Consider the following 20404-nt stretch of genomic DNA (forward strand, 5'->3'; position numbering starts at 1 on the left):
CACTGATCCAACCGTTTCGAAGACTGGGACTTCAAACGTTTTTTTTTTGCCTTTAACCTAGCATCTGGTGGTGACACCTCCACTGTGACACCTCCACTCTCCTTATCTTCTCTCCTAAAAGGAACCATCATTATCCCCTTGCTGCACATGTCGTGCACTACTGTACTGTACTGTACATGCTGTTCCCTCCTCCAAAAAGACAAAGGAAACAAAGGTGCCATCCTGGAGAGGTGAGGTGCGGTAGCCATGGTGATAGGATACTTACGCTGGGTCCTTGTACTCCCTGCGGGCCTTCTCCTCCCTTCAAGCCACCTGGACCCTGGAAGCAAAAGACAGGAGAGGGTTATCGCCAGTGGCGGAAAAGGTACTCGAATGTTTTACTAAAAGTATCAATACTGCAATACAGAAATACTCAGTGACAAGTAAAAGTCCGGAATTCAAAATGTACTTGAGTAAACGTACGAAAGTGTTGGCATCAAAATGTACTTAAAGTACCAAAAGTAAAAGTACAAAATGTTTGATAATAGCACATCTACAAGCTCACAAATACCTCAACATTGTACTTAAGTACAGTACAGTACAGTACAGTAAGTATATGTACTTAGTTACTTTCCACCACTGGTTATGGCTGGCTCACTGCGGGCCACTGCTCAATGCTTTCCAAAGAGCACTGGTGCATGCTGTCAAATGGGCTCTTAAATGTTAACGTTGTGTGTGCAGTACGCGTTCGTGTGCCTGATGTGTCAGTTATGTGTCTTTGCACACTCGGGTGTGCTCGCTTTACAGTATGTCTGCCCTGTATTTGTTCACAGGGGGTTTCAGTATGGGGGCGTATGAGCACGTCTGCTGCTCGTGCGCCTGTGTGTGCTCGCACGCGTGCGTGCGTGTGTGTGTGTGTGTGTGCGCGCATTTTACGTCTGTGCTCGCAAGACAGGGTGTCTGCTTCTCGTGCATGCGCATATTGATGCGTGGGCGTGCCTGTCATGCTCGTTAATCCACCTCGATGTTTGTTTACACGTTTAGGCTTATACAAGTGTGCATCGATCACATGCATGATTGCAGCTGCGCTGGTGCGTTGGAATCGATGGACATGGTGTCTACCACAGAGCGTTCGTCTCTGGATTACACCTCGTTATCAAGCAACCACTAGGAGCCCGAAGCCCCCCCCCCCCAGTGACTGAGTACGCTACTCAGGAGGAGAGAGCCCATCAATCTCTGGCCTCCTGTCATCTCCTCTCCTCCTGCGAACGCAAGCGCCTGGGCCGACTCGTGGCACTGAGCAGCTAAGATGGCATATGGAAAATGTTGTTCCCCCGCAGCCGTAAAGGGCTTTCATTATAATAACTAATTTAAAGCCTCATAGCACGCTCCAGTCAGAGCCAGAAAGGCGTGGTAAGCTGCCAAGCAGTTCCCACACTGCTATGGCTTTCACTTTTTTTTTTTTTGTTTAATACCTCCGTGCATTAGAAAGCTGGAAGAATCCCACTTACCGGGCCGGCACATCCACACAAAGCCTTATTTATAGGCTCAGGTGTTGCTATAGCGTGCCTCTGATCCCCCCACGATGGAGAGGCGAGATGATGTGTTTATGCGTTTGTGTTTTTCTTTGTGCATATGCCTGTCTGAGATAGGAGGGAGACGCTCTTTGCATGCATGCTCAAGCAGCTGTGTGCGTGTGTGTGTGTGTGTGTGTGTGTGTGTGTGTGTGTGTGTGTGTGTGTGTGTGTGTGTGTGTGTGTGTGTGTGTGTGTGTGTGTGTGTGTGTGTGTAAACACGAATTAGTGCATGCTTGCCCAAGATTGAGTGAGAAAAGATTTGTGCGTGCTTGTCTATTTGTGTGTTTGTGCATGCTCACACATTAGATTGATTTGCATTGATTATTTGTGTGTGTGTGCGTGCACATGTTGTTAAGCTCGCTCATGCAGTGTGTTCTGTGTACAGTACCAGTCTACTTGTGTGCATCATCATGTTATGCTAGAGTGAGTCATGTGTGCTAGCTTATTCGCTACGCGTGAGTGTACACAGCAAATGTGTTACACGTGCATGTATGTTGCACGAGGAGAAGGTCAGCGGCCCACACATGGGGGATAAACACATAACAGCTGTAATAGGCCTCTGTGTGCTGTCCTGATGGTCGCCCTTGAAATGGTGACTCAGCCACATCACGTTCTCATATCATTCCCTGTTACCTTGAACTTTTCATCCGCATTCAAGGAAGTTCTTCTTTTTTATTTTTCTAATGTCGGAACTCAAACTCAACTCTGGGAGTAGGAGGCTTTGCATGTCGCGAGTAAACTTAGTTTTGACAAACATCATCATGAGTAATTCAGGCCTATCTTTCCGTGAATTTCGAGTGTTTTGGCTATGTTATGGGTTATGTCTATACATTATGTTAATATGACACTGGTAACCAAACAACATTGTTTCAAAATAATTGAACGGAAAATCCAAATCATTATATGAAAATGATATGGAGACACATATGCCATACTGTGCCTTGTTGATTTCTACATGAGCCCTCCAATAGGTCTTATTGTCAACCAACAGTTGAACACTGATTTATGTACAGCTTGAAGTCCATGTGAATGTGTTTTATTTCCATGTGAATGTGTTTTATTTCTAGCTTCAAGTCAATGAGTATGCTCATTAAGTCGTATTACCCTAGACAGGTGTGAGGTGCCATCACCATCATTAATGACGATTGATCACCTGGTACTGCGACTGCCTCTCCTTAAAAGGGGAGCAAAGACTATTTATATTCACACTGATGAAGGCTGGATAGCCGTTTTGTCAATATGAGGCATATGGAACAACATGATTGGACTTTAATTTCTGAGTGTGACCCTCCATGGTTTGATCTGTTTAGCGTTTCAGTCCTCCCACATAAACGTTGTATCTCCATATTTCAATGTGTTTTTCGCCTCACAACAGTGCTGTGCAAAGGTAGCAAAGATATGCGATCTACAAGCTCACGTGACGCATTGTGGCTCGCTGTGAGCTATGTCGAGTAGATCTGCTATGTTCGCTGTTATTGAATATTTTTGAAGGTGAAAGTGAAAGCCTGTTGTTGTTTTATTGAACCAACGAAAAGTATTAGCTAGAGCTTGTTGTGACTAAATAATAACTACATTCAGGGGCGTCACAAGGGGTAGGAAAGTGGGACTGAGTTACCGGGGCCCAAGGTGGAGGGGCCCTAGTAACTTTAGCTATTGAAAAATAGCAGATATACAAGCTCACAGCGCGGCACCGAGTGCCGCGCTGCGAGCTTGTAGATCTGCTATTTTTGAAAAGTCGTGAAAATGTGCGCAAATCTTTGAATATATGTATTTTTTAAGTGAACATTTGTAACTCAAATGTTGCTTCTGGGGGGTCCCTGGAACTAAATATTTTGAGATGGGGGGTCCTTCACATGAAAAAGTTTGAGCATCACTGACGTGAAAACATACAGTAGGTTTCTTGGCACACATTTTCACGATTTTTCAAAAATAGCAGATCTACAATCTCGCAGCGCGGCACTCGGTGCCGCGCTGTGAGCTTGTATATCTGCTATTTTTCAATAGTTAACATTCATGGGGGGCCTGCAGTGAATCCTTGTACCCAGGGCCCAGAATTTGGTGTGACGCCCCTGACTACATTGGATCTATTGAAACGGAGGCGACGATATAAAACACCGCTAGAGAGCGTCTCTCATGACTCTCAGTCAGGCGCTCGGCCAAGACGGCATTTGGTTCAGCAGCAGGTAGAGTTAGTTTGGTAATTGAGGTTTGGGAGCTGTGTTGTACTTGGCAGGGTTTGGCCTAGGGATGACACGCACAGGTGTCTGCATGTACGACACGTCCGCTTGTGTGAACGTGATGTGCGTACATGTTTGTGTGTGAGTCTGTGCATGTGCTCATCTGTGCAAATGCCTCCTGAGTATGTCTGTATGTACCGGTACAGGTGTAGCTGTGTGTATCTCTGTTGTGCCTGATTGACACTTACTATACAACCTATTTTCAGTGTGTGACGCCGGGGTGCACGACTAAGTGTAAAACAAGCTTTACGGTGGCTTGACCTCTGACCCCAGGGTGTCCGTGTACTGTACAGCAGTGGTTCTCAACCTTTTCGGGCCGCGACTCCCAAAATAATCATATTCTAAGTGGGGACCAACCCCACCCTACGAGCACTACGAGTTGAGGCATTACATTTTGTGTAACACTGTTCTATTGTGAAAATAGCAGATCTACATGCTAACAACGCTGCGCAACAAGATCTGCTATTTTCACAATTTCTGCCTCTAATGTTTTGACAGTTTGGCCAATGTTTCATTTGTCATATAGAGGTATTCAAAAATCCTTAAATTGTCACTTTAGGAATGTGCATATACCCTCTTATACACTTAAACTTTATGTTGGTTTGTTTACTGTTGAGTGAGAAAACAATGTTGCACATTAACCTAGAATTATTGAATGCTTTAACCAGTGAAAAATAGCAGATATACAAGCTCACTCGGTGCCGCGCTGCGAGCATGTAGATCTGCTATTTTTGAAAAAGTCGTGAAAATGTGTGCAAATCTTTGAATATATGTATTTTCAAAGCGAACGGTTGTAACTCAAATTTGGCTTCTGGGTGGTCCCTGGAACTAGATATTTTGAAATGGGGGTCCGTGGCCAAATACATATCATTTTGGGGGTCCTTCACATGAAAAGGTTTGAGAACCTCTGACATAGTAGTCTCTCAAGAACAGACTAACTGAACTCCAGTTAAGTGAAAAGTACCTTTTCTTTTACGATGGCTGGCCAGATTGCTGACATAGAAACATGGGTTTTTTCCAAAAATCTTAGAAGGATTCAAAAGACACTTATAGAATCGGGTCAAAATTTTAATTTTCACGATATTTCAAAAATAGCAGATCTACAAGCTCGCAGCGCGGCACTCGGTGCCGCGCTGTGAGCTTGTATATCTGCTATTTTTTTATATTTAAAGCATAAAATATTGCGTCATGTGAGGACCCCCCAGGTTGAGAACCACTGCTGAACACTATGTACACCTGTCTGTGCCTGTGTCTGTGTTATCTTACCATGGCCCCTGGAAGTCCTCTCACTCCGTTGAAGCCCCTCAGCCCGGCGGGGCCCACCTTCCCAGAAATACCCATAGGACCTGGGTCACCCTGCAGAGAGAGTCGGAAGACAACATCAGCTTATCGTACATCCAAGCAGGTAATCAATCAACGGCCCAATTACTCTCGGTTTAAGTAACTGCCTGCTACTGATTCTGTTCGACGTGATACATTAAAGAACAGGGAAGGGACCACTCAGTCAGGTCATGGTTTTACATTGTATCAAATAACCATACTGGCCGGTTTAGCTATAGATTGCACCCAGACCAGCTTCTGTGCTTTGGGGAATCGGAGTGGTCCCATCCATGCATTGCCTAGGGCGAGGAGTGATTCGTGTGAAAAGGTTGAGTAAAGTTCAACTTTTTCACAGAAGTTTGCGGCGAGACAAAGCGGCAGTTCGATATACCGGTATGGTCTGAGTTAGGCATCCGCACATCCAGTGACATGGATTAGAGTGTGATGCGGTTAATCGAATGGTTTCAACAAAAACCATGTTGAATAACCCTTGTCTGTCCCATATGTGCCTTTAAGCTGGATAGAGGTTCAAGAGTGGAAAAAGCCAGATCACAAACAGAGCCAAGGCACTGTTGTGCTTACATTCTCGTACGCAAATTGCTCTGTTCGGCTGTGAAAACAAAAGGCCAAGACCAGTTTCTGTATTGATTTGTTCACTTTCAGTCTCCTGGCTTGTTGTGTTAAAGTATTATTTTCCAAATGAAAATCATAACTGAAGAGATGGTACAGTAGCTGCTCTAATTGCATACTGTAACCGGATGTATATCACTGTCGGGCAGAAACCTCCAAGTTTCAAATGAGTATGTTATATCGTAAAGTAAAGCCCTGCTTCATCATACAAGACTGTCGCACAAAACTAGGGAAAATAGCAAATCTACAAGCACACAACGCCTCGCGGTGCGAGGCGTCGTGTGCTTGTAGATCAGCTATTTTCACTATTTTAAATCGTTTTTTTAAATGACAAATACAAAACGAACGGTTTTGGACATACAAGGTTTCCATCAGAGAATGACAATATACCGTATCTCACTGGACAACATGTATAAAAATGTCAAAGCCAATTAATAAAACTACAGACTACAGAGAGCACGGGGGAACAAACCAACAGTGCACACTTGTTCATTATCTTCACACTGATGCCATAACACCACGCAGTAAAACCCTGGACGGTAATTGAACTCGGAGAGGGTACAAACGTGTGCCATGTGTACATTCGCAGAGTTACAAAATGGATAAATGAATGGTAAGGATTTTACTGTTTATTACAGGCACGTAGACGACAAAAAAAAAAAAGCAAAACACCCGCGTTTTACCTTTCCTCCCTCTTTTCCTGCAGCTCCAGGGAGACCTTGCTCACCGGGGGGACCAGGGGAGCCGGGGTGACCTCTCTCTCCACTGGGTCCGGTCTCTCCGGTAGGACCCTGTCAAAGAAACGTCAGCGTCAATCAGTGTTCATTCATTTCGTCGACTAAAACTATGACACGAAATGTTCGTTGACTACCTTTTTTCCGCTGACGAAAACACAATAAAAAAAACGAAATAAAAACTAAGATATGATGACCAAAACCTTTAAATACAGCTTGCATTCACTATGGCCCTGTTTGTCTTGGATCTGAAGTCTCAGATCCGCTGCTGCTTAGCTCCCTCCTCCACCCCAGCCTCCACCTTTAGATCAGAGTCTGGCATAGGCTCAAATACTTGTGGTTTCATGTCTGCTAATTCAAGCAAATATGCCAATGTATTGCTATTGTACTCCTACTGTATCACTATGGGGGGTTTTGCTTAAAGTTCCCTGATTTTGCATAGCAGGCACGCATGTACAACATTCAGGGAACATCTCCGAACGCGGAGCCCTTTAACGCCGAGTTTAAAGGGGAAGACCACCCATTTTCAATATTGAACTGTGTCATTAATATACCTTAGAGGAGTTGTGTGGAAATAGAAAAAAGTTCCCCCCCTTCTGTGTTGTCTAGAACTGGAGGATTGATTTTGGGGTTTGTATTGTAAAGTACAACTTGATGACATCACACATTGTACTTTACAATACAAACCCCAAAATCAATCCTCCAGTTCTAGGCAACACAGAAGGGGGGGGGGAACTTTTTTCTATTTCCACACAACCCCTCTAAGGTATATTAATGACACAGTTCAATATTGAAAATGGGTGGTCTTCCCCTTTAACTGTATTCCATTTGTTGCAATAAATGGTGAAATCTACTTTGACATGAGTGTTCCTGACTAAATAACTGTGTGTTGCCTACAGCAACCACACTAATAATGTCATAGTCAACTGACGTCATAGATCAGTGGTTCTCAACCTTTTCAGGCCACATCCCCCAAAATAATCATATTTGAACAGGAGACCCCCTACAAGCACTAAGAGTTGGAGCAGCACCTGGCTGCAGACACTAGGGTCCTGTTGAGGTCCACGGGAGACAGGAACCTCAACAAGTTTCCTCACAGTGCGCAAGTGACTTCATGCCGCTTGTGGAGGTCACGTGACGTCTCTGCCTTGCAGTCCAAGGCAGTCCAAGGTCCCTTTGAGCCGCATTGTCGCTATGTGTACATGTTATCTTTTAGACAACCCAACTCTACCCCTAACCCTAAACTTAACCTCCATGGGGTAGAGCAAGAAAGAGGTGTGAGGTCACTTCCTGCCACTTGTTGAGGTTCCTGTCTCCCATGGACCTCAACAGGACCCTAGTGGCTGCAGCCAGGTAGTCTTGAAGAGTTGAGGCATAACATTTTGTATAACACGGTTCAATTGTGAAAATAGCAGATCTACATGCTCACAACGCCTCGCATTGCGAGGCGTTGTGAGCATGTAGATCTGCTATTTTCACAATTGCTGCCTCTAATATTTGACAATTTGGCCAATGTTTAATTTGTCATTTTAGAGGTATTAAAAAGTCCTTACATTGTCACTTTAGAAATGTGCAGATACCCTCTATACACATAAACTTTATGTTGGTTTGTTTACTGTTGAGTGAGAAAACAATGTTGCACATTAAGTCAATAATCTGGGGACCCCCCCAAAATAATTTGGGGACCCCCCCTGGGGGTCCTGACCCACAGGTTGAGAACCACTGTCATAGATAACATCAGACCCACGTGACTACATTATTATTACTACAGAACACTATACTTTCAATGCCTTGTGCGATGCATTCCAATGAGTTGCATTGGTGTGTCAGCGCTACGGCCCCAGCCTTCACTCATCATGTCACTACATAACAGCTGACCCACATAGCAAGGACAGGTGGACAATAGACCGGTAGGAGCAGGAGAAGAGTTGTAAATCTACCTGAGGTCCAACCACACCTCCAGGTCCTGGGGGTCCGGTCTTTCCTTGGAAGCCCTGAGGAGAAAATAACCACAAATGGGAATTACTGCATTGTTCACCTTTTGCACGACATTTTAAAAGTGAGTAATAGATTGCCGCTGCCGGGCGCAAACCTCCTATCTCCGTTCTTATACCCATTTAGGACAGGAATCCCTTGTTTTTACCTTTCAAGATGGGAACCCCTTTTTGTTTTTGTTTTTGTTGTTATAGCATAATAAATATTTTATTCTTTTCAGAAAACTTCAGGTCAGGATTTAGAAGTCATTTTAAAGAAAGTGATGATAATATAAGGACACATTCAAGTATCTGACAATGTATGAAGTCACAATACCAACTTGAATGAGGCAGTATCATGTATAGTTTTAACCCTACACATGACTTCTAAAGCAATAGTTCTCACTCAAGATCTTTTTTACATTTCAGAAATAGCAGATTCATACAAGCTCACACACTGTGAGCTATTATGTCTGCTATTTTTTGTAACAGCCAACACAAGAATCTAAAACAACACACATGCTTTCACAGTTTTCTTTTTTTTTTTTTTTTTTTCTCTGAAAGGTTAATATTTTGGGCATGGTTGGTTTCTGACCGACAGCCAGAGATATAAAACAGAGTAAGTCCCTATGATTGGAAACATCCTGTACACAATTAGTGAAGTTTGAGAGTTGAGAACCCACGGCTTTTGCCATCTGTTCCCCGCTGCAAACGTTGGAGATAAACAACGCAATCACCCTTCCTTCCCACTGAGTGACTGCTGCTGGACCTTTGCTTTGCTCAAGGTCAGGGTGATTCAACAGTATAGGCGTTAATTGGTCACTTTACTTTTTTTTTTTGGCAGATTCTGACCGCTGATCTCATCGATTCTAACTGGCAACATTTCAGTAATGAGACTTTTCCTCAACAACGTTGAAGCCTCCTCTGCCCTTGTATTGCGTTTTGGACCATGGTGTGATGATCGATTAACCCTCGTCCGTCCCATATGGACCATTTACCATTAGGCTAAACAGAGGTTCAAGAGTGGAAAAAGCCATGGATCATTAATAAGTGCTTCAAATTCGACTTCGTTTCTGACTTTGGCTGTGAAAACAAAAAGCCAAGACCTCCTGTTCAGTTTCTGTATTGATTTGTTTCACTTTCAGTCTCTTGAATCTTGGCTCAAAAAGGTGTTTTTCTTAGAGTAATAAGTGATTTCTTTAAAAATGTTGCGGCTTCCTCTGCCCTTGTGTTGTGTATTCGACCATGATGCAATGCAATCTTATTCAAACTTGAACGTCCTACACAGTAAAAATGCTTAGTTTTTAAGAGTGTCCACATGGGATCACATGGACCCAATGGTTCCATTTTGTGCACTCTTCAGAATTATACTCTTTAACTGAGTTGCTTTCACTGTGTGTATTCACACTAACGCCAGTCCAACATTCTCTCCACGCCCGGAGGGCCCAATGCCCGTAGGATTTAAAAAAAGTTGCCCCACTCACCGTCTCTCCTCTCTGCCCTGGGTGTCCAGGCAGTCCATCCTTCCCTGGTGGTCCCTGGAGCGAGAACAAACACAAACACACACAGACACAATTTATGGAGACATCATGTCAACCGTACAACGTACTCGTCAATGTTTCACATTGATGTTGGTGAGGAAGTGCTGACACGAAACCGTGCTGATTGGTGGTCCATTGCAGCTACTTACGTTGGGTCCTTTGGGTCCAGGGAAACCGACTGGGCCTTGAGGCCCTTGAGGTCCCTTGAGGAAATAAGAGATAGTTTGAAATACATCATTAGGATACAAACGCTGGACATTTAGGTTTATCATCATTCTATTTTAAAAAAAGTAATACTGATGATTATTAGCACTGACTTTCAGATTACAAGAGCGAAGTGGCCTCTCATGCACATTTGGTTGTTTTCCCCATCACGAGCACCTAGGCTACAAACATAAACTAGGGTCTACTGGACACACTGAGCAGGCCAGTGTTTTCAATGTTTAATGCATTTTTTTTATTTATTCTGAAGAAAATACTCAGATGGCCTCTGCATTAAGGCATACTTGTGTGCAGAACCATTGGCCAATACATTATTACTAGCCCTAGAAAACTCAACAAATCCTAGGCTTGCCCTTCCCCCCAAAACTAACTAAATTATGTAGAAAAGTAGGTCATTCTTATCCTATGGTCTTCTTCATATCACAAAGGCAATATCCCATGACAAAGACAGCAATGTAACTCTGTCCCCACTATTGAGTCAGCTAAACAACTTCACGCCATGAGTCAGAAGTTATTTCCCTTTAAAACCAAGTAAAGGTACGGCATGACTCATAATAATAGACTGTGTGGTACTCACTCTCTCCCCAGGCCCACCAGGAGGCCCATCATTGCCTGAAGTACCCTAGAGAAAGAGAAAGAGAGGATGTTCATGCATTATGGACACCTTATCAGGGGCGTCACACCAAATTCTGGGCCCTGGGTACAAGGATTCACCGCGGGCCCCCCATGAATGTTAACTATTGAAAAATAGCAGATATACAAGCTCACAGCGCGCGCTGCGAGCTTGTAGATCTGCTATTTTTGAAAAATCGTGAAAATGTGTGCCAAGAAACCTATGTTTCCATGTCAGTGATGCTCAAACTTTTTCATGTGAAGGACCCCCCCCCCCTCCCCCCATCTCAAAATATTTAGTTCCAGGGACCCCCCCAGAAGCAAAATTTGAGTTACAAATGTTCACTTAAAAAAATACATATATTCAAAGATTTGCGCACATTTTCACGACTTTTCAAAAATAGCAGATCTACAAGCTCGCAGCGCGGCACTCGGTGCCGCGCTGTGAGCTTGTATATCTGCTATTTTTCAATAGCTAAAGTTACTAGGGCCCCTCCACCTTGGGCCCTGGTAACTCAGTCCCACTTTCCTACCCCTTGTGACGCCCCTGGACACCTTATCAGGTAGGAGATGATGAAGAAGACGCCTTCATTTCCCCCATTGGGGATGATAAAGTCTCATCCCGTGTGTTATTATCTTTCTTCTAAGAGGAGCTACAGTATACTGTTCATCACAGAGTGCTGTCGACAGTCAACAGAGCAACTGTAATTTGAATAGGTGTGGTCGGCTCCTCGGCGCGTTCATTTCTCTTCAGATGTGACAATGGGAACTTAATTATCCTTCATAAGAATTGATTTCAGTGTCATATGAAGTTACCAACAGTGAGGAGGACTGCCTCATCCAAATGATTAGAGACAGAGATGCGGTTTGATATCTGGGCATAATAAGCATATTAGCCAGGCAGCATAGACAATTTATGTCAGTTTACTGATTTGTTTTTGTTTTGCTTTGCTTTGCAGTTTCTCCGGCTAATTACGTACCGTATCTGGGGTATTTCTAATATGGACATTGGAGGTGCATAACGTTCTTACTTGAATATGAGATTTGAATATTATGAGATTTGAGGTAGAAACATTATGAGGACTGAGTAGTATCAGAACCTCTGTGTTGTTGTGCATTTAAGTCTTGCCTGTGGTGGAAAAAGTATTCACATTTCTTACTTTAGTAAAAGTATTAATACTGCGATGTAGATTGCATACTCAGTAAGGCTGCACCCACAACAAAGTACCTATGAGAGTGTAATCCCCATTCCGCCAATGCATTTCATTGGCGGAATGGGGAAGGGGGCGGTTTTATGCCAGTAGAGAACTGTATATCTGCGTGCCGCGCCGACCTTGCGTTTATGCTGGAGCAGATACATTCTCCAGTTTTCCCCCTCTGTCCAATCAGGTGAGTGGAAGGCGGAATGGGGAGGGTTCTGGAAGTGACTGACACTGGCTTGCGCTCTCTGTGTTTTTTTAGTGAACCACGCACAAAAAGAGTTTATCCGCTGGCGACCATACAGTATGCAGCCTTAAAGTTAAAGTCCGTAATTAAAAATGTAAATGAGTAAAAGTACAAAAGTATTGGTATCAAAATGTACTTAAAGTACCAAAAGTAAAAGTACCCTTTCACAAGTTCATCATAGTTAAGTATAAAGCGTATTAACACATCGGGTGCCCACGTGGTGTCTACGCGTCAATCTCTTTGATCTTTACGAGTGCCCAACGACGCGTTTGACGCGTTGTACAGTAAACTATACTGTACTGTAGCTACTGCACTTGGCTACCGCGGTGATGAAACAACTCCATTTCCCAACATGCAGCGCGCAATTACGTCACCCGGACGTGCTGTGTGGCTCGTTGACTTCCTGTTTACCGGCTGCACAAAAATGCTGTTTTCTCCGGATTCTCTTCCTTTTTTCATTTTTTTCTCAAAACGGCAGCCTCTTCTACATGCCGTAACACAAACACTGTGGCTTAGAAATGATAAAAAACGGTCCTGACTGAAAGAAAAGATTTTCGCGAAATAAACAGGACATACTCGGATTACATTTACTCGGATTACTTTTCTCGCCAGTACTCTCGCCGGTAGGTAAAATGACGCGTTGCCATGGGCACCAGCAAATAAGACGTCAGAGATCACGTGGGCATCCGATGTGTTAAAATCTTTTAGACGATAGACGATCTACAAGCTTGTAGCTTGTAGATCTGCTATTTCCAAATAGCCAAAGTATATACTGTATACTGTATATGGCTGATGTGTTTAACGTATGTTATGTAATAACAATCAAAATCTACAAAGTAACTATAGTAACGAAGGTTTTCAAATAAATGGTAAATAGTACATTTATATAGTGCCTTCATCCAAGGCACTTTACATAAATTGTGCATTATATTCAACCATTCACACACACATTCATACACCGATGGCGGATGAAACCATGCAAGGCACCAACCTGCTCACCGGGAGCAACTAGGGGTTCAGAGTCTTGCTCAAGGACTCTTCGACACTAACTCTGGGGGAGACCGAATTCTAACTGGGAACCCTTTGGGGAACCCTCCGTTTTTTAATGACAGTTTCTCTACCCGTGAGCCAAATAATTGTAGTGGAGTAAAAAGTACAATAACTGTCTCTGAGATGTATAGTGGAGTAGAAGTGAAAGTACAGAAAAAACTTTGTAAAAATACTTTATACTTTATACTAGTAGAAAATACCTCAAAATTGGACTTAACTCACTTAGCGCCGGTCGACTCCCAGATCGACATTGTTATTATGGACGTCCCTGCCGATCGACTTTAATCGACTTTTATATAAAAGCATTGTTTAAGCATTTATTTGGGTATTTCGACGGAGCAAATCGGTTTCCTTACCTTCAGCTGGTTATAACACGAGACCGTGAAAAAAAAGGATACGATTATGACGTCACCGCAAAACCAGGCCTTCCTGTTTACAATAGCATCTGCTAGCCGTTAGGCTCAATGCAAACCATCGTCCCTTACGCAGCTTCACTAGGTCGGATTTTGATTCGGAAATTTTGTGCGTGGCGTATGTATACGATCCGTTGCCCAGACCGATGGTGGTTTTAGACGATCAAGCACGAATTGAACAGGATTGAGCACAGATGGCGCGCCGCTGATCTCCCATTGTGAATCAATGGAGCGACGTCACCTACACATCCTTCAAACATGGTTTCTTCTGAAGGTTTTAGTGTTACGATGGCTCACTCTAGTGGTCTTTTTGGAGGTGGTTTATCATCATGGCTTTGAAAACAATGAAATTATACCCTATCATGTTAATAAAATATAGCTATTTCCCGGCAGTTTTAGCGCGCATCCATATTTTAAGTTCGCAGGGAATGGTTAAGTACGGAGCTTAATTGAATGCACATAGATACTTTCCAGCCCTGAGTCTTGCTGGTGTCTGCTCACCTTTGCACCAGGTTTTCCTGTGGGTCCTCTGGCACCTCGCCCACCACGTGGACCCTGTGTATGACACAACACGTACATGATACATCGTCGTTGTCGGGGGAAACCTTGTATGTCCAAAAAAGTTAGTTTTGTATTTATCATTTTAAAAATGATTTAAAAGTAGTTAAAATAGCCGATCTACAAGCACACAACGCCTCGCGGTGCGAGGCGTTGTGTGCTTGTAGATCGGCTGTTTTCACTAGTTTTGTGCGACAGTCTTGTATGATGAGGCAGGGCTTTACTTTACGATAAAACGCACAAATTAAAAACTCGGGAGATACGAGGTTTCTGCACGACAGTGACGACATACTGTTGCTGTCAGGCAGAAACCTCTTATCTTCATATTTTCACTTTTAGTGTTTTGTTTGTAATTTAACTTTGGCTATTTTTTTCATTTGAATCCTGAAAAGTAACAGTTTTGGACATAATGAGGTTTCCACCCAAAAGAGACGATATGACACAATACAACCATTAATACTCACAGAGATAAGAATTCATTATTATTACTAATCACAGCACAATTCTGCACTATCTATGAGAACTATTATGTGAAGGATTGACAATTAAAGCCCCCCCCCCCCCCCCCCCCACCACCCCCCTTCTTACACCAATCCCACCCCCCGAACACAAGCATGGCATTTCAGTAATTAACCCCCGCTGTAAAATCCAGAGTGTTCATTTAAATGAAGCCTCAAACACTAGTAATACCACGCCATGATTTATTGATGAGAAAAGCTTTAGTCTGGGTGATATCTCTTACCGTCGGGCCTCGTTGGCCTCTGGGACCAGCCTTCCCGGCGATTCCCTGAGAAAACAAAGAAAAGCGGTCTTTTAGTCTGAAAGAAGAAAGGAAGAAAATCTCACCGTGTGAGAATAGCACAAAGACATCCTCTCTTTTCAGAGGTTTATAGGCTGAGGGGCCTTTCGTTCATGACACGAGTCGGGGATTTGAACAGTCTGCTCCATCAGCGGAGGAGGACGTGGCGATGGGATTTAAAAATAAATAATCAAAGTGCCATAGTATGCAGTTTACCCAGAGGCCCCTGAACCACCTGTCAGTAGTGACGTGTTGGGTCCAGGGGTGGCTGCCTCTCAACGTCTGTCTGGAAGACACCAGAACAGCAGCTACACTCTACCCTCCTCCTCCTGCTCTCATTCCTCCATCCACAGGTCCTCTCCTCCCCTCCAATTTTTATTTAGTTTTAGTCATAGTCTTTTGAATAAAATTCAGTTTTTGTTGTGTTTTAGTCACCTGAAATGTTTTAGTTTTTGTCTAGTTTTAGTCGACTAAATATCATAAGACTTTAGTCGACTCATAGCTTAGTTTGTATTTAGTTTTCATCAGGCTTCCTCTGACCTCTGAATGCTATAGAGGCAGAGGCACGAGTCTGGCTGAGACCTGTCCTTTACAGGCGAGAGAGAGAGAGAGAGAGAGAGAGAGAGAGAGAGAGAGAGAGGGAGGAAATGGAACGGGACTCACCCTTGCTCCCTTCTCTCCATTTGCTCCTGGGAAGCCGTTGAAGCCGCCGGAACCCTGCGAGGAAAGTTGGAAAGAGTGAGATATTCATGTTAAGAGAGCTGTCATGAGGGAAAGCGAGTGCATCGCGTCATTTCTGTCTCATCAGCTGCCGCAAAGAGTCGCAGGGCTGACACGCCCCTCTGAGCAATCAATGACCAAGAATAATTAATCGGGAAATTGAGACAAATCCTACCACACGGCTGGTACAGTTGGCTCTCACAGTTTTCGAATGCTTCTGCCTAACATTCTATAACAGGAGTCTTCAACATTTTCAGTCCAAGGACCCCTTAGTTGAGAGAGAGATGAAGCAGGGACCCCCACAGCCGGTTCATACATTCCTTATAGTTTCATTGTTTGACAGCACAATCATCAGTGTAGACTAGATTCATGTCAATTTGTGTTTTCAGATATTTAACCACTTGAACTGTCAATACTTAATAAACTTGACCTTTCACTCTCTACTTAGTCAGCTTGTTTTCCCCTCTGCACCAAAGCTCTTTGCCGAAAATAGCCGATCTACAAGCACACAACGCCTCGCGCTGCGAGGCGTTGTGAGCTTGTAGATCTGCTATTTTTGGCTCAAGTGGTAAATATAAAAAAGTTTCTATCACACAAAGATTTGGAGGACCTCCTGTAGTAACTCTGAGGACCCCCTAGGGGTCCCGGACCCCCTGTTGAAGACCCTTGTTCTATACATTGGGAGCTCTAAAAATGAGTACGAAATAAAGCCGATACACCACCTCCTCCATGTGTTTTGTTTGTGCAGTCGAGTAAGTAAGTCCTACTGGAAACCAAACTAGCTGAAACCTGGCTATTCTGCATGATTGGTCGAACACCCTTGATCTGAAGAGCAGATCAGCTTCCTGTTCTCAACTTTCACCGGGGGCCGAACTGCAAGCTCTCTGTAGCATTCAGAGATCATGGAAGAGATAGTCGGGCTTGAGGGACCAGGTTTGCATGGACACCCTGTTTCCCAATCAAATACCTCAAATGAACCCAAACGGACAGTCTCAGTCCCAGGAACCTTTCAGAGTGGTTTCCTGACATATTCTTGACTTGTTAGCACAGTTAGGGAGGCAAAGTTGGCAGATCAATTTGACAGTCTGAGCAAATAAAGACAATGGATTGGCAAAACAACAGATCCACTTTGATACCCATCAGCAATTTCAGGCCGCTGGGTCTTACACAGGCTGTGCCCTCTGATAGGGACTAGACTGCCAGTCAGACAAAAAAGGTCTGACTGAAGTGCAATCACTGTTGGACGAATAAAAGAGTAGTACAAAGCAAGCAGCTTACCGGCCCAGCCTCAGCTTTGCGCAGCGTTAGTAAGGAGAAAAGAAGTGTCAGAAAAAGACTCAACTTGTAGCATTTGCCACGTTTTAGCGATAACGGAAGGCTTTGTGAGTGCATGGCGACAGTGACACGTTTTGAGGTTTGAAACTTTGCATGTGTGCCTGTATGTGTGTGTGCAACGTACCTGTCGCATGCAGCAACCTGTACTGCTATTATATTTTGGATGCATAATGATTGATATCATGCATTTAACCACTTAAACCTGAATGATACTTATGGTATAATTAATTATCGTGCCAATGCATGAAGCTGATGGCGCGTGCACGCGCACACACACACACACACACACACACACACACACACAAACACACACACACACACACACACACACACACACACACACACACACACACACACACACACACACACACACAGGTTTTGTGACGGCAGGGTTAATGTGGTTAAGGACAGGATGAGTACTCTATGGGAGCAAGGACACCACCATATCACTAGGCTAGTGTGGTCAGAATGACAAGAGGCAAGCCGCGAAAGACACAGCCGAAAGCAGGAAGTTCTATTCTGCTAAATTGTTTTTTCACACGGAGCTGCGGTTATGGAAAACTGAACCGCACTGGACAAGCCTGAGTTGAGCCACAGCGAAAAGACGGCCAACCAGAGCTAATGCAAATGGCTCCTGGAATGAACAGACAGCGATGGAGTGCAGGGGGCTCGGAAAGAAAACCCTGGACAGAGCAGGCCCACCTGGAGGGGGCCAGGGAGCTTTTAGAGCGGTGGAAGACCTTGTCTGTAACCTGGCAATACCTCTTATGACCACACACACACACACACACACACACACACACACACACACACACACACACACACACACACGTTAAGGGAGGGGCGCTGTTGAGCAGGCCACAGACACACACACACACACACACACACACACACACACACACACACACACACAGAATTTTCACTAGCCCTTTAGAGAGTTGGATTAGATCATTTTAAGGTATTTGTACTTTACTTGAGTATTTCCAATAGTTTTACTTCTACTACATATACCTCAACCCTTGCATATACCTCAAGGTGCGCAAGCCTCCACCGCTCAGTTCACACGGGTGTGATTTTTGAGCGGTGGTCACAACGCTCCTATACGTGGCCGTGTGTGTGGGTATGTGTTTGTGTATGTGTCCGTGTCTGTATGTAGCATGCAGTACCTTTTAGGACCACACATGTTAAGGGAGGGGCGCTGTTGTTCAGACTCACATTCACACACACACACACACACACACACACACACACACACGCAGCCTCCACCGCTCAGTTCACACAAGTGTGATTTTTTGTAATACTGTGCCTTGTTTTCATTGGGATTCTGTTCACATAACCGAAGAGAAGGAATCTTTTTTCCCAGGCATGCAAAGGCTGCAAATCGCAATTACTGTTGTGGTTACCCAGCATCTTTCTGCAAACAAACACCAGAATATCTTGAATGATCTTAAACACATTTAAACACACAAGCACGCATGCACACACACACACACGCACGCACGCTATCTCTCTCTCTCTCTTTGTGCACTCGTCTCCCACAAGCACCTTGTTTTGCAAGGTGGAAAATAGAGTGGACGATTACCCTTTCACTAAACAAGTGAAACAGTGTCATTTCACTGACGTGCAAAGAAGCAGTTGAGAAACTTGAGATACTTTCCGACTCCCTTTGTTCTGTGAATGGGTACGTTTGTGACACTTTCAGAGTTCCACTAAGCCCCAGGAAGTACCAGCCATACTTCTTTGTACCGTTTCCTTTGTGAAGTAAGTTTGTCTGGATTAGGTCCCTTGTCCTCAGTCGGTCTATACCACTCTGGACTGAAATCCCGCTGACACACACTGTATCCACTTCTAGACTTAGTGGCTGGCTTATCTGGACACGTGTGCACCTGACCCGTCCTAACCGCCGTGCCAAGCCGTGTGCCAGCGCTGCCAGCGTGGCCAGCGGCGGAGAGAGGACAGAGCAGCTGCAACAGCACATCTTGATGTAAGTGGAAGCAGCAGTGACGAGACGCCACGGCAAGACTGCTAAATAGTGTCTAGACGGAGGCAAGGAGGTAGGAAAACCTGATGCCGCTAGCAGATGGTGGGTGACCCAGCCTGTGGTGCCACCTGGGCTCGTGTGTTCCTTTCTACTCTGGGAGTGGACAAACGTGTCCATTTTGTTTACCTTCATGCACTCTCAGTGTACTGAGTGCACTCTCAGTAACTCTCAGAGTTTAGAAATGTATAATTAATCCATTTAGGCCTGAACACAATATGACGCAATATTTTATGCTTTAAATATAAAAAAATAGCAGATTTACAAGCTCACAGCGCGGCACCGAGTGCCGCGCTGCGAGCTTGTAGATCTGCTATTTTTGAAAAATCGTGAAAATTAGAATTTTGACCCGATTCTATAAGTGTCTTTTGAATCCTTCTAAGATTTTTGGAAAAAACCTATGTTTCTATGTCAGCAATCTGGCCAGCCATCGTCAAAGAAAAGGTCCTTTTCACTTAACTGGAGCTCAGTTAGTCTGTTCTTGAGAGACTACTATGTCAGTGGTGCTCAAACCTTTTCATGTGAAGGACCCCCAAAATGATATGTATTTGGCCACGGACCCCCATTTCAAAATATCTAGTTCCAGGGACCACCCAGAAGCAAAATTTGAGTTACAAACGTTCGCTTTGAAAATACATATATTCAAAGATTTGCACACATTTTCACGACTTTTTCAAAAATAGCAGATCTACAAGCTCGCAGCGCGGCACTCGGTGCCGCGCTGTGAGCTTGTATATCTGCTATTTTTGGAGCGGTGAAAGCGCTCCCAATGAACAGGTATATCCGTGGGTATGTGGCTGGCTGGCTGGCTGGGTGGCTGGCTGGCCCTGTCCGTAGCCTGGGCAATACCTTGAGTGGCCACACACAACACACTAGTTAAAGGAGGGGCGCTGTTTTGTGCAGGCCAGGCACACTCACCACTCACTCACAGGCACAGTTTACACTCACTCACTCACTCACATAGGGTACAGCTGCTCAAATTCACCGCTCCAATTCGAACTGAGGTTTGATTTTTTCACTGGTTAAAGCATTCAATAATTTCTAGGTCTAAATGGGTTAATCCTGGGGACACGCTGTGTATGTGGTATATGATGTGAGCTGATGGTGTGTGTCTGTGTGCAAAGGGATTCTGCAGATGAGGGGGAAAGAAATACGTAAAGACCCAATCCACAAGTCCAAAAATGGCATCATTCTTAGACCTCTGACTTGCATTCTGCATG

The 20404-nt window shown here is 44.2% G+C and overlaps 1 protein-coding gene across 1 annotated transcript in view; it reads right to left on the reverse strand.

Annotated features, from left to right (window-relative positions):
* LOC308284804 (collagen alpha-1(XI) chain-like) overlaps positions 1–20404 on the reverse strand; it is a gene marked incomplete at both ends in the record, with an annotated part of 150054 nt that overhangs the window by 41164 nt on the left and 88486 nt on the right. The window contains 10 exons of the mRNA XM_080725531.1: positions 266–319; positions 5060–5149; positions 6427–6534; positions 8418–8471; positions 9935–9988; positions 10141–10194; positions 10791–10835; positions 14236–14289; positions 15035–15079; positions 15755–15808. Of these exons, the coding sequence (XP_080581657.1) occupies positions 266–319; positions 5060–5149; positions 6427–6534; positions 8418–8471; positions 9935–9988; positions 10141–10194; positions 10791–10835; positions 14236–14289; positions 15035–15079; positions 15755–15808 (612 nt within the window). The remainder of the gene's footprint in view (positions 1–265; positions 320–5059; positions 5150–6426; positions 6535–8417; positions 8472–9934; positions 9989–10140; positions 10195–10790; positions 10836–14235; positions 14290–15034; positions 15080–15754; positions 15809–20404) is intronic.

This window comes from Nannobrachium achirus (genome assembly GCF_963921795.1).
Source record: "Nannobrachium achirus genome assembly, chromosome: 5".
Taxonomy (NCBI): domain Eukaryota; kingdom Metazoa; phylum Chordata; class Actinopteri; order Myctophiformes; family Myctophidae; genus Nannobrachium; species Nannobrachium achirus.